The sequence below is a fragment of the Halichoerus grypus genome, chromosome 13 (assembly GCF_964656455.1).
Source record: "Halichoerus grypus chromosome 13, mHalGry1.hap1.1, whole genome shotgun sequence".
NCBI classification, from domain to species: Eukaryota; Metazoa; Chordata; class Mammalia; order Carnivora; family Phocidae; genus Halichoerus; species Halichoerus grypus.
Window position 1 is genome coordinate 84,386,749 of NC_135724.1, and position 12,868 is coordinate 84,399,616.

The window sequence follows — 12,868 nt, forward strand, 5'->3', positions numbered from 1 at the left end:
TCACAGACGGGGAGACTAAGGCTTAGTGAGGCGACCTGCTTTATCTGAGCTCACAGAGTTAGCAAGGACATTGGCCTGGGTATGCTAAAGGCTGTGGGGGGTGGTGGAGGGACTCGTTTCTGGGGACCTTATGAAGACTGGGCATTTCCCGGAAGTAGCAGCTTTTCTGCACTTCCCGGGTGACTTGGGATCAGATTCAAATCCGGTTCTCCCCCTCCCACCTGCAAGTAGTCTTCTTGGGAGAAGCATGGGGAGGGCTTTGAATATCTTCGTCTTCATCTCTATTTTGCTTTTCATCCAAGCAGCGCTTCCACTTTGCACAAAATAGTAAGTGCCCTAAAAGTTTTCCCATATCCCCGGCTCCTGAAGGGAGCCCTGGTAATTATCTCATAAGTTAGATGATGTTCTGTGTCCTACTACCTTGGTTCATCTCGCACGGCTTTCTGCATCCATGTGTGGATAGTCTCCATATTCTTTTTGAAGCCTGTGTAATATTCCATTCTCATCTCTGCCAAAGTTTACTTAACCATTCATGAGGGCATTTAGGCTGTTTCTCGTTTTTTCCCTGTTATAAACAGTGCTGCAGAGAGAAGCCTCATGCTTATGTCTTTGCACACCAACTTGAACAACTTTTTCTTTTTTAAGATTTTATGTATTTGAGATTGAGAGAGGGCATGAGTGGGGGAGGGGCAATGGGAGAGGGAGAAGCAGGCTTCCCACTGAGCAGGGAGCCCGATGCGGGGCTCGATCCCAGGACCCTGGGATCATGACCCGAGCTGAAGGCAGACGCTTAACTGGCTGAGCCACCCACGTGCCCCTGACTTGAACAACTTCTTAGGAAAACGCATAGTAATTGGATTGCTGCATCTACGTTATTGTACGTTTTTAAGAAAAGGGATGCTATCCAGTTGCCTTCCAGAAAGGATGCGCTGGATCACCCCTCCACCAGCCTGTGCAGTGTAATTGTGATTCTCCTGCCCACAGTTTCCTCTCCCCACCCCAAACATTGGCAGCCCCCTCCCCTGCATGGGATGAGCACGTGTTCCAGGCCAGACCATTCTCTTCTTAAGCTTCTCTCAATTCTTCCTTTGATCTTAGAGCCACCCCTCCTCCCAGCTCCTCTGCAGACTCCCACTCTGACCCTCCCCACCCACCTGGCTTCCTGTGGGGCTCCTGGGGCTGCTGAGCACACCTCCCTCCTTCCCAGGGGAGGTTTCAGTTGAAGTCCCCAGGCTATCGTGAGGAAGAGAGCGGGAATACTGGTATGAAAGCTGAAGGCAAGGGCGTGTGGATGGTGTATCCTAAGAGGGTGAGGAACCACATTTTGAGCCCTTGGGAGGACGCTATTCATAGGATGTCACTGGATTTTATTCTGCTTGCTTCACTCGTGTGACCATTGAAGCTCCGAAGGGCACACAGTCTGTAAGTGATGGGGATGGGATGTGAATCTGGATCTGCCTAATTTTAGACCCCATGCTCTGTGCTCGGTTTCCTTTATCCTTGCTCTTCTTCTCCCTTCCTTCCTCTCTTTCCCTCTCTTTCTCTCTCCTACTCTCTCAAAACAATGGCAATAATGATGATGCTTGCCATTTGCGGAGCACTTGCTATGTTCAGTTTTTCACACGTGTTAGTTCATTTCTTCTCTCAGCAACGTTTGAACTGGGAATTTTTACTAGCCAGGCATGGAGGATAAGTTAAATATTGTCAGTGGTGACAAGTACACCCACTCAAAAGGAAATTCGAAGGCATAGGCAGCAAACGACCCAGATTAGGGTAGCCGAAGATCATACCTGACTATCCTAGGTGGTCAGCAACTTCTTTACTAATGTTGGACCAAGACCTCAGCCCTGTTTTAAAGATGGAAACCCAGAAGTTCAGTCTAAGTGACTGCTTCACTCTTCTAGCTTTTGAATTAGGGAATTCAGAGACATATACATGAGGTTGAAATATTTCAAAATGCCATGTGAAGAGGGGTTCCTCGTGGGGGATGCTCATTTAATTTTTGGCATACACATAGAACTATTCATAAACCTACTTGCCTAATGTATAAGGCATGAAAAGTTAATGTGTGGATATATGTGTCTGTGGTGTTTGAAGCACTTGGGTATAATTGGATCACTGTGCTCATCAAAGACTCCTTTTTTTCTTATTCTGTGACTCATTTCTGGTGGATTCTTTGACCCTGTGGTTCAGCCAGTGGGGGGATCTGTATCGGGGCACTGATCAATATTATTTCCCATCTTCTCTCTTTCAGTAAAGAATATCCTGTGGTTCCCAGGAGCACAGTAAGACAAAAAGTAGCCTCCAACCACAGTCCTTTCAGCAGTGAGCCTCGAGCTCTCTCTGCCTCATCCAACTTGGGGTCCCAGTACCAGTGCGAGAATGGTGTGTCCGGCCCCTCCCAGGACCTCCTGCCCCCGCCCAACCCATACCCACTGCCCCAGGAGCACGGTCAGATTTACCATTGCACCAAGAGGAAAGGTGAGTGTGATGACCCTTTTCTGTTTTTCCTTCCTTTCCTTGGGGGAAAAAAAAGTACACACAGCTACATTTATTTATTTAAAAAATGTAAGCAATATAAAAATACATGGAAATTGTAAGAAATTCAAACCATATCAGTAAAAGGGAAGGATCTCGTTTGATACATCTCCTCCAGTTCTGGCCCCTTCCTTGGGGAAAACTTATTTGAACTGTCCGGTCCTATTTAATTCATTTACACATGTGTGTGCACGCACACCATGTGTGCAGAGACACATAAAAATAGTTTTGTTTTTACTTTTAACAGTTGATATTATACTGTCTGTATTTTGCAACTTGCCTTTCTTAAGCTCGGGAATACGTTGTAGATGATCTTTTCATGAACCTAGAGCTGCCTTGCGCTTTTTAGCTGCTGAAGAGAAAATATGGCCTCGAAAGGGTGAAGCAGAATTTATTTTTCACTCCCACGAGTGGCCAAGGTGGCTGCTTCTAGCATTTGTGGTTGTATTGCAAGCCAGGCTGCAGAGAGCCTTCTTGTAGTTGGATGTGCTTTGGTTCATGTGCTAGGGTTTCTCTTGGGTGGGTGGAGTCTGAGCTCTTCTCTCATTCCAGATCAAAATCAAAAAAAAAGAAAGGGAAAGAAAAAGAAAATCACAACTGATCTTCTCTCCTTTGCATTTTGTCTTTAAATCTAGTTTAAATTCTGTCTGAGACCCTTCATTGTCTTCTTTGCCAAATGAGAAATGGGTGACTTTTCCTAAGTCATCTGAGTTGAGGGCTGTAATACAAAAGGAAATTTCTGGTGGCACATTTTTTGAGCCAGAGTCAAAGCGGATGTGGTTGAGTTCAGCTTAATAGAACGGTCACTTGTGTGAACGGCAGACCGGCAAGGTGGGGACAGCATGGGCGACAGGGCCAGACGACACAGGCTTGAGTCTCAACTCTACCACCAGCTTCTTGTGTGACCTCAGCAGGTGTCCTGGCCTCTCTATGCCTCAGTTTCTCACCTTGTAAACGGTGCTTGAGATCCGCAGAGCATCTGATACTCAGTAAGCACCCAGCAGGTGTTAGGTCTGATTGTGTGAGTGGCAGGTACGGCTCCAGGGAGAGCATCCACAGAGGAAGGGAAGGCTGCTTATCTGGGTGAAGTTTCGAGAAAGCAGATATGGGGGGGCAGGGACCACGTACAATTGGGATGAATCCCACCTTTGCCATTTGCAGATTTTTATGATTGGGGCAAGTTCCTTAACTGCTCTAAGCCTTATTTTTTCTAATCTGTAGATTTGGTCTCATGATCAGACCTGTCCCATAGGCGTGGTGTGATGATCTCATGAAAGTGTGCTTGCCATATTTAGCAAAAGGTTGACCCAAGAAGCAGTCACTGGTTTGCTCCAGCAGGCCCAGATCTTAGTCTTTGAGAGGGGTCTCTCATACCTCCCAGCCTCAGTGGCCAACTCGATGCCTTTAGAAGTCCAGCGCCCTGTGTCTGGAACAACTACTTCTTCTTCTTCCTCCTCCTCTCCCTCCTCCTCTCCCTCCTCTTCCTCCTCCTCCTCCTCCTCCTCCTTCTTCTTCTTTTTCTTCTTCTCATTCTTCTCCTTCATCTTCTTCTTCCTTTAAATCAGGTCACTAACAAGAACTGATGGGAAATGGATGCTTTGGCAGTCTTCTCTGAGCTGAGGTTACTCAAGGAAAGTAACACAGTTTGACTCTTTGACATTACCGATCTCACGTCTTGAAGGAGAGAAGGGCTGTCATTGGTTCAAGCCTGGGGCTGGGGAGCTGCCCTGGGCGAGGCTAAGTTTCCAGACTTAACCTGAAGCCCATCCAAGCTCCTTGGATCTTGAAGGCCTGAACAATAATATCACCCCAACGGGCCCCCTGGCCCGGCTCCCAGCATGTCCACTGCCGCCTGGGCTGGAGACCAGATGCCTGCAAACATGTCAGCCTCTTCAGGCACGAGCAGGGTTTAAGCATGTCCCTTGGGGCACAGTACTGCATGAGGATTCGGATCTCTGTCCTGTTGAAGGCGAGCCTCGCCTAGGTTCTACGCCATGGCCTTTTGACAACACTATTACGTATGCGCTGTTATTCCCTCACTTTACAAACAGGGAAACCGAGGCTCAGAAAGGTAAAATCATGTGCTCGTGGTTCCCGAAGGTGGGAATTTGAACCCATGCCTGGTCTGCAGGCTCTGCTTGAGCTCCGAGTCACCCTGTAGACGGTCCCCATTACCTTTGCTTATCAGCCATAATCTCAGAATGCCACTTTTCACTAGAGATCGGCCTGGACACTGAGTCAAACATACTGATGAAGAGCTCACCAGGTTTGAATTAGGGAGTTCTGTCGATTAAATTAATGCCAGGCCAAAAGAAGGGGAGGAAGAAGTTAAAAAGAATCCAGGTACTTTTTTAGATTCAGTATCTACAGCATTATCCTTGTAAAGGCTTTTCTCCTGGAGGGTGGTGTGAGAAGGCTTTGAAGGCAAGGGGATGAAGTCTTCCGATGATGTGAGCAGATGACCCGCAACAGGGTATTTGGCAGGATCCTCAGGTGAGCTCAGGGTCGACTTGAGGTGGCCACTGGGGAAGCCGGACTTGGTGGCCAATCTGCCGCAGGACATCCCAGCAGCTGATGCTTTCCAGCAGCATGGCAACGGGCAAGCTGCTTGCTTTCTCAGCCTCAACTCCCTTTTCTGCAAAATGAGGATTACAGTAGCACCTCCCCCAAAGGGTCGTGATGAGATGGAACGAGAGGGTTCATGCGAAGCGCCCGGAAGAGTACCCCACACATCTAAGTGCTCGATGCGTGTTAGCTGGCCACCGCTCTGCACTTAGGAAGCTCACGGCTGCAAGTGGGTCAGATGTGTAATTATATACGGTGATACGACTGCTTGATTAAAACGGTGATCTGATGCTGTGAAGGAGATAGGAAACGTGCCGATGCGTACGTATGATGCAGGGTGTGACTCAGGAGCTGGGGGATCAGGGGGAGTTTAAGCCAAGGTCTGCAGAGCGGAAGCTGGAAGGAGAAAGAGGGGAGATGGCCGGGGATCCAGGCAGAGAGAAGGGTATGGGTGCAGCCCCTCAGAAACTGGGGAGCCAGCCCCTGCTGGGGAGCAAACACAGGGCCACTGTGGCTGGAACACAGTGAGGGGAGGGGGAGGCAGATGAGCTACGGAGAAAGGCAGGAACCAGCACGCTGCCAGCCCTTGTAAGCCATTTTAAGGACTTTAGATTTTTTTTAAAAGATTATTTGTTTATTTATGAGAGAAAGAGAGAAAGCATGCACATGGGCAGGGGGAGGAGCAGAGGGAGAAGGACAAGCCGACGCCATGCTGAGCAGGGAGCCTGATGAGGGGCTCGATCCCAGGGCCCTGAGATCATGACCTGAGCCCAAACCAAGAATCAGAGGCTCAAACGACTGAGCCACCCAGGCACCCCAGGACTTTAGATTTTATCCTGACCCCAACAGGCAGCCATCGGAGGGGTTTTGACCCACGAGGGACGTGATGAGGTTTCTGTTTTGAAGCAGCCGTTTTGCTGTGTTGGGGGGTAGGGGGTGGGGGGATGAGGATTGGCTCCAAAGCTCTGCCGAGAGGCTATTGCAGGCCCTGAGGCGGGAAATGACAGTGCTCACCCTGGCTGTCGGCACAAGATCTGCAGGTGTGGGTACAGTCAGGCCCCAGGGACCCGTTGTCGATAGATAACAAGGTGAAGAATGACTCCCTTTCCACAGATGCAGAAACTGAGGCTCAGGGAGATTGAGTGATTGGTCCAGCATCACCCGGCTTGTGAGTGGTCCCACCCCAAGTTCACGCCACGGTCCGTGCATTCGGGCTGCAGGGGGCGTGCACCCTGCAGGACCCCTTTCACCTTGCCACAAACCTCTGCCCTTCTCACCTCCCTCCACCCCCAAAAGGGCGCTCCCGGGGACAGAGAGCATTCCAGCCGAGCTCTGTCTGTCCCGCGTGCCGACAAAAAGCAATTCATCATCAGCCTCCATTGTAAGGTGATAAGGAATCAGCAAGGTTTCCTTCCAGTTTGGGATTCCCGTGAAGTGATAGCTCCGTGGGTGGTTCCCTCCCCCCCCCGCGGCCCCTGGCTGCCCCACTATCTGACTTCCCCTCATTGTCTGTCTCCTTTCCAACGAGCCCAGGAGGCAGGCCCAACGAAATGTCAAAGGGCCAGGCAGGCCAGAGGGTTTCTTGTGTTTGGACCCAGCTGTCTCCAAACTATCTCTCCCCGTGGATGGAGCCGAAAGAGCCAGGAAGGTCTTTTATCAATGCCACTCAATCAAATCCAGGACCCCGGGGCCTGGGAGAGCACTTGTCTGTCTTTCTTTCCCCCTCCCACCCTGATAACCGCCCCCCTCCCCAACCTTAGAAACCAGAGGCAACCCAAATAAAGATTTGAGTAAAGCCATCTACTGCCCTGGCTATTCAAAGGGAAGTCAGAGGTGGGGCGGGGGGAGGAAGAGAATACAGTAAAGGGTTCTGTGGGTTGCATTTTGTCCATGCTGTGTGCTTTTTAGACCAATTTCACACTGCTTCCTTCACTGGACCTTCCTTCCAGCCCCTGAGCCGGGCTTGGGGGCAGTGGTGCCCTCCATCCCCATTTTGCAGGGCATAACAGGGGACTAGGAGGTTGGATTGGCTTCCCAAGGTCGTGTGGCTGGTGAGTGGCAGATCCGGGATGCGTTCGTGAAATAAATATTTGTTGAGCATTTACTTTGTACCGGGCGCTGTCCCTTGTACGTGGGATAAGGGGACAGCAAGGGGGCGAAGGTCCCTCTTTTCCCGAAATTTGTATTCTCCTTGGGGAGACAGATAATAAGCAAATAAATAAATGTCATGATTTTCAGATGGTGGTTCAGTGAGGATTGGACCCGAGTCTTTTGATTCCCAACTGAGAATCTTCTCACAATACTGATTCAGTCTGTCCCACTTTGAGCTAAGAGCTAACATTATGGGGACACACACACACACCATCCATCCATCTGTCCATCCATCCATCCATCCATCCATTCACCAGGTCAAGGTTACCATCTTTTCATCTTTTCTGGACACAGTGAGTTTCACAAAAGCCGAAAAGGCTTAGGCTGTCCCATCCATCCATCCATCCATCCACCCACCAGGTCAAGGTTACCATCTTCTCATCTTTTCTGGACACGAAAGCTGAAAGACTTAGGCTGTCTGTCAGAAAGAGCACTGTGTTGTGAGTCAGAAAGCCTGAATCATACTTCCACTTCTGACTTGCTGAAGGTCGCTCAGCCCAGGAGTGGCGGTTCACCCAGATCTTTCATCCGAATAAACCCAATCAGCAAGAGAAATGACCCATTTGGAAATAGTGACAATATTTGCTTAATGGGATGAGCAATTTAAAAGCAGCCTTGTGAATTTTCCTGCTCTGGGATCCACCCAGACACCTTCAAGCATTGGACAGCCTCCACACAGCCATCCATCCGATCTTCTAAGAGGGAAAAAAGAAGAGACCCGTGTTACTTGGACAGATAAGATTTGAACACTTTATTATCATCTCCATTCCTGCAAGGAATCTAAGCATTATCCCCCTACATAGTCAAGAACTGAGATTGGGATATGGTGCAGTGGCCCATGCAAGGTCACATAGGCAGGGAGAGTCAGAGACATGCTCTAAAATCTGTGCTCTGGAAAGGTCGTTAAAGCCATTTATCCAGAATCAGAAACCACTAGAAAAATGCAAGGTGCCGGGATATTTCGCAGTGCTATGTGGTGATCAGTGCTCAGAATCAGGAAGAGCTTTCCTGTTATTCAAGAGACTCAGTTGGGTTCAGGACAGGTAGAATATAATTGACCGCTCTTACTACTCACCTTTCTGAAACTGAGCTCTGGACCCATCTCATGGAAGACATGATGCTTGACTCCCTATTCCCCAGCCGTGGAAGGGAAACACGACTCGGCTGGGAAAGAGATCTTTGCTGTTGACCAATTATCAGGCTCCCAATAAAGAGAAAGAAACCAAACCATGGCCAAAACAAACATAGGGATTATATCCCAACCATTGATCACCACCGACCTGAAATTTGGATCTGTGCTTTGGAATTTCTTTACAATGTGATGAGGTCCAAAGAGGAATTTGAGAACGCTCGGGACCCGCTTTCATGAATAAGCCAGTCTTTTGCTTTTCTTAGGACTCTGCATCAGATCTTCGGGTTATTAAAGACTGGAATGTGTAATTTTACGATTTTCCAAAATGTGCTCTGGCCTTTTTCATATTATTCTTCCTTTTTTTGCTTGTAACAAATCTGGAAGGGGATCAGAAACTCGGGAATGGTTAGTTTGCCTTGTTTTTTTTCTCTTGCCAAGGGTACCCTGCAGCTGTACTCTTGATTATTGAAAAGGGGAACGCCCTGGTTAAATGGAAAACCCAAAGATTATGATTCTAGCAATAATGGAAACATTCAGATTTATGGATCTGGGGCAGGGGGTGGGGGGTGGGGAGGTGGGTGGGTTAGAAGGAAGCATGGAGGCACGAGGGAACCGAGGGAGGAGGTGGGGAGGACAGAAAAGGTTGAGTGTAGCAATGTCTTCAAGACACCAAAGACAAATGCCCCATTGAAAGGTGGAAAAAGTGGCCACGGGCTCATCTGGATGTCTTCAAACATCTGGATGGTTGGCATGATGTAGATAAAGCACCTGGAAGAGAGGCCGCATTTTGGCTTTTATTTTGGACAAATGTTTGGGCGTCCTATGGGGCCCAGATGTGTCCCAGAAAGAGTCTAGCTAAAAATAAATGTGCTTGCTGGGAGGTGGGTCCAGTCCCAGCATAGATGCGTTTAGATGGGGCAGAGTTTTACCCGCCTATGGGTGTTACTCAGGGTGTGATGCCCATGGAAGCATTCGGTGGAACCCAAACCCAAGCTCTCCTACTCGAGTTGGGGAGCTGTTTTAAAATCCTGTGCAAAAACCAAAGGACTCCCTGTGGGGTGAAGCTTTATATGCAAGGACCACCTCCCGTTCACCGAGCGTCAGCCTCCCACTGTCACTGCTCAGGGTGGGATGGAGAGCCCCCCCCCCCACCTCCAAAGTGCACTGAGCAGGACCCTGGCTATTTATTGACCGCTCTAGGCCCAGCACTTGGCACTTGGTCGTGGCTCAGCACATCTCTGTTGGATGACTAGGTGAGTGGCATTCGCTGTGAGAAATCGAGAGAGCTGGAAGCAAGGTGTGGTTGGCAAGGAAGCCAGACGTGGCTTCGATTCCAGCCCGTGCTCCTTCCCAGTTCCGTGACCTTGGGAAGGTCACTTCTCTGAGTTCAGTTTCTGCCCCTTGACAGGCGCAAGAGGGGCCACCTGGAGGAATTACTGTGAGACCAGGGAAAGGTCGCTTAGTAGGTGCTCAATACCTAATCACGATGATCTCCTCCCATTATTTAGTTCCATGTCCTGCCCCCAGGCCACTGACCATCACAGCAGGTGCAGGGATGCCCCAGTGTTTCCTTTTTCTTCACACCCCCCAACGACAGACATTTTTTCTTAACATGTATTGATTCGAAAGAGATTGGAAGATGAGGACAGAAAAATCTCCAGGTTGGCGGATAAAATCCCAGCGAAGGAATGAATCTGTGTTGAGGTTTACACCTTGATCGAAACTCTGAAGCATTGCTTCCCCGAAGGAAACACCTGGAGGTGTGTTAATCTGTGTTAGGTCTGCTGAGAGACTGACTGGTGGTGTTTCCCTTGCAACAAGAGCTGCTCTTGATGACAGGTATCAGGAGATTTACGTGCTTGATTTATTGAATTCTTAGCGGCCAGGTGAGGTAAGTATTACTAACTCTGCTTTAGACAAGCTGAGCGTGGGTCTCAGGGCGGCCAGCCCTGCTCCTGGCACACAGATAGGAAGTAGGAGAACCAGATTGAAACTCAGATACGTCTACACTTCTTAACTTGGGGTCCGGATTTTAGGGGCTCCCTGAGCTCCCGAAAGTTCGTGCAAAGCTGTGCTAAGCACACAGGCAGTTTTCAAAACGTTGTGTTTCGGTGTGTGTTTCTAGGAGAGAGCCCAGCGCTTGTGACTGTTCCTAAAGGAGGCAGTGACCCCAAAGTAGTTACGGGAGACCCTCTTTCAGAGACAGAATGATCTCCACGGCCCCACGCTGGGGGCTAGCTGGTGTCTGGGGGGAAGGGAAGTGACTTTTTCAATAAGGAAACGGTGACCCGTTAAGTTGTACCGACTCTAACAGATACTAACTGGGACTTGCCGACAGAGGCGTCGGGGAAGGATCTGGGGATTCGCCCGAGCTCCCGTCCATCTGTGTACTTGTCCATCCGTCCTTCTGTCTGTTGCACAGATACTCAGTACGTGCCTCTCTGGGTAGTGTGGTCCTGAAGAGCAGAGGCCTGTAATTCGATTACTTGAATTCTAACCCACCGCGCTCCACTGTTTAGCTGCAGACCTCGGGCGGGTTGCTTGACCTCTCTCTGGGCTTCCGTTTTGTGATCTGCAAAATGGGGATCCTCGCAGAGCCCACCCCATGGGGCTGCTGAGCAGGCTGCATGGGGTCCCTTTCCGGAGAGCGCTCGGAACAGCCCCCGGCGGAGTAAATGCCGTTTGTGTGCGTTCATACTGTTATCGTGGACGGTCTTATTATTATTCTGGTTCCCAGGTTCTGGATTCTGGGGAATACCGTGGTGGGTAGCGCAGACAATGTCCCGCCTTTGTGGAACGTACACGCCGAGCTCAGAGGGGTCAAAGTCTGTGCTCCGGGCCTCCACCAGTACTGTCCCCACTTCTCGTGATCAGAGTGGAGGCTGGCGCTCAGAGTCCCCCGGACGGGATCCTTGAGTCCTGTGGCCGCGTCCGCCTCCAGTTCCCGGCCTCACTGGTCTCTGTCCTCCTGTCTCCGCAGATGAAGAATGTTCCACCGCGGACCATCCCTACAAGAAGCCCTACATGGAGACGTCGCCCAGTGAGGAGGACCCTTTCTACCGCTCCGGCTACCCCCAGCAGCAGGGCCTGAGCGCCTCCTACAGGACAGAGTCGGCCCAGCGGCAGGCCTGCATGTACGCCAGCGCCGGGCCGCCCAGCGAGCCGGTGCCCAGCCTGGAGGACATCAGCTGCAACACGTGGCCCAGCATGCCTTCCTACAGCAGCTGCACGGTTACCACGGTGCAGCCCATGGACAGGCTCCCCTACCAGCACTTCTCGGCCCACTTCACCTCGGGGCCCCTGGTCCCCCGGTTGGCCGGCATGGCCAACCACGGCTCCCCGCAGCTCGGAGAGGGAATGTTCCAGCACCAGACCTCCGTGGCCCACCAGCCTGTGGTCAGGCAGTGTGGGCCTCAGACTGGCCTGCAGTCCCCCGGCGGCCTGCAGCCGTCCGAGTTCCTCTATTCTCACGGCGTGCCGCGGACCCTGTCCCCGCACCAGTATCACTCGGTGCACGGCGTGGGCATGGTGCCAGAGTGGAGTGAGAACAGCTAAAGTGAGGCCTGCTTCTTCACAGACGGTTGCTAGAGAGAGAGAGAGAGAGAGAGAGGGAGAGCGGGAGAGAGGGAGAGAGACAGTAGCAGAGAGAACCCCACGGACGGCATTTTTCATTTCAGTGTTCACGTCTGCACTCCAGAGCCCTGGGCGCTGATCTAATCGGCCGCTTGAAACCACAATTCAAAAAATGTGACTTTGTTGTTCTGTCTCAAAACCAACCGAGAAAAGAGGAGCCCCCACCCCCCACGACCACCGCACTCGTCGGCCGGCCATGTTCACACCACCTCCAGATGTCCTCGGTGATTCCTTCTTTTGGTCTCCAGAAAGCCTTGCCTTACCGAGTGTTTTAGCCGAATGGCGTAGATGGAGTCTTCCCTGTCTTGGTGTTAATGTTGACATTGTTATATAATAAATAATAATATATTTTTTTCCTTTCAATTTTCTTAATGGGACCCAGTCCCTTATTTTGGGGGAGGTCTGAGGCAAGTGTGTTTCAAAATATGTACTTGTGGGGTTCCCCCCCAGATATACCACCCCTGAAACCTAAATTTGCCACCCTGCACTTGACTAAGAAATGACCTACCTCTGCCATGTGATGTTCCTGAAAAAGTTCCCTAGGTCCCAGCTTTTGTCCGATTTTTCCTCTCTTGCCCATCATCACGGAGCCCAGTGTGGCCCTCTCCTTATAACGCTGGCCTCCATCTGGCCTCCTATCTCCCTCTGCCCTCCCATCTTCCCAGCTCTGTGTCTTTCCAGCCGTCTGTCGCTAAAACGTGGCCTATGGCTTCCCGACCGGAAAGCTTGCTTTGAAAAACTTGAAAAGCCCTGGTTTACATGTGGGCAGAACTGTGATAAAGCAAGGAGCAAGCTCTGTGCTGACAAGCATTGCAAAAAGGCCAAAGTAAATATTGGTCCTGATAAAAC

At 50.5% G+C, this 12,868-nt stretch overlaps 1 protein-coding gene across 1 annotated transcript in view; it reads left to right on the forward strand.

The window, feature by feature from the left end:
• TBX5 (T-box transcription factor 5) overlaps nucleotides 1-12,282 on the forward strand; it is a 41,505-nt gene extending 29,223 nt beyond the window's left edge. Inside the window, exons 7-8 of the mRNA XM_078060129.1 lie at nucleotides 2,255-2,481; nucleotides 11,367-12,282. Of these exons, the coding sequence (XP_077916255.1) occupies nucleotides 2,255-2,481; nucleotides 11,367-11,941 (802 nt within the window). The 3' untranslated portion in view covers nucleotides 11,942-12,282. The remainder of the gene's footprint in view (nucleotides 1-2,254; nucleotides 2,482-11,366) is intronic.
• Nucleotides 12,283-12,868: the final 586 nt, after the last annotated feature.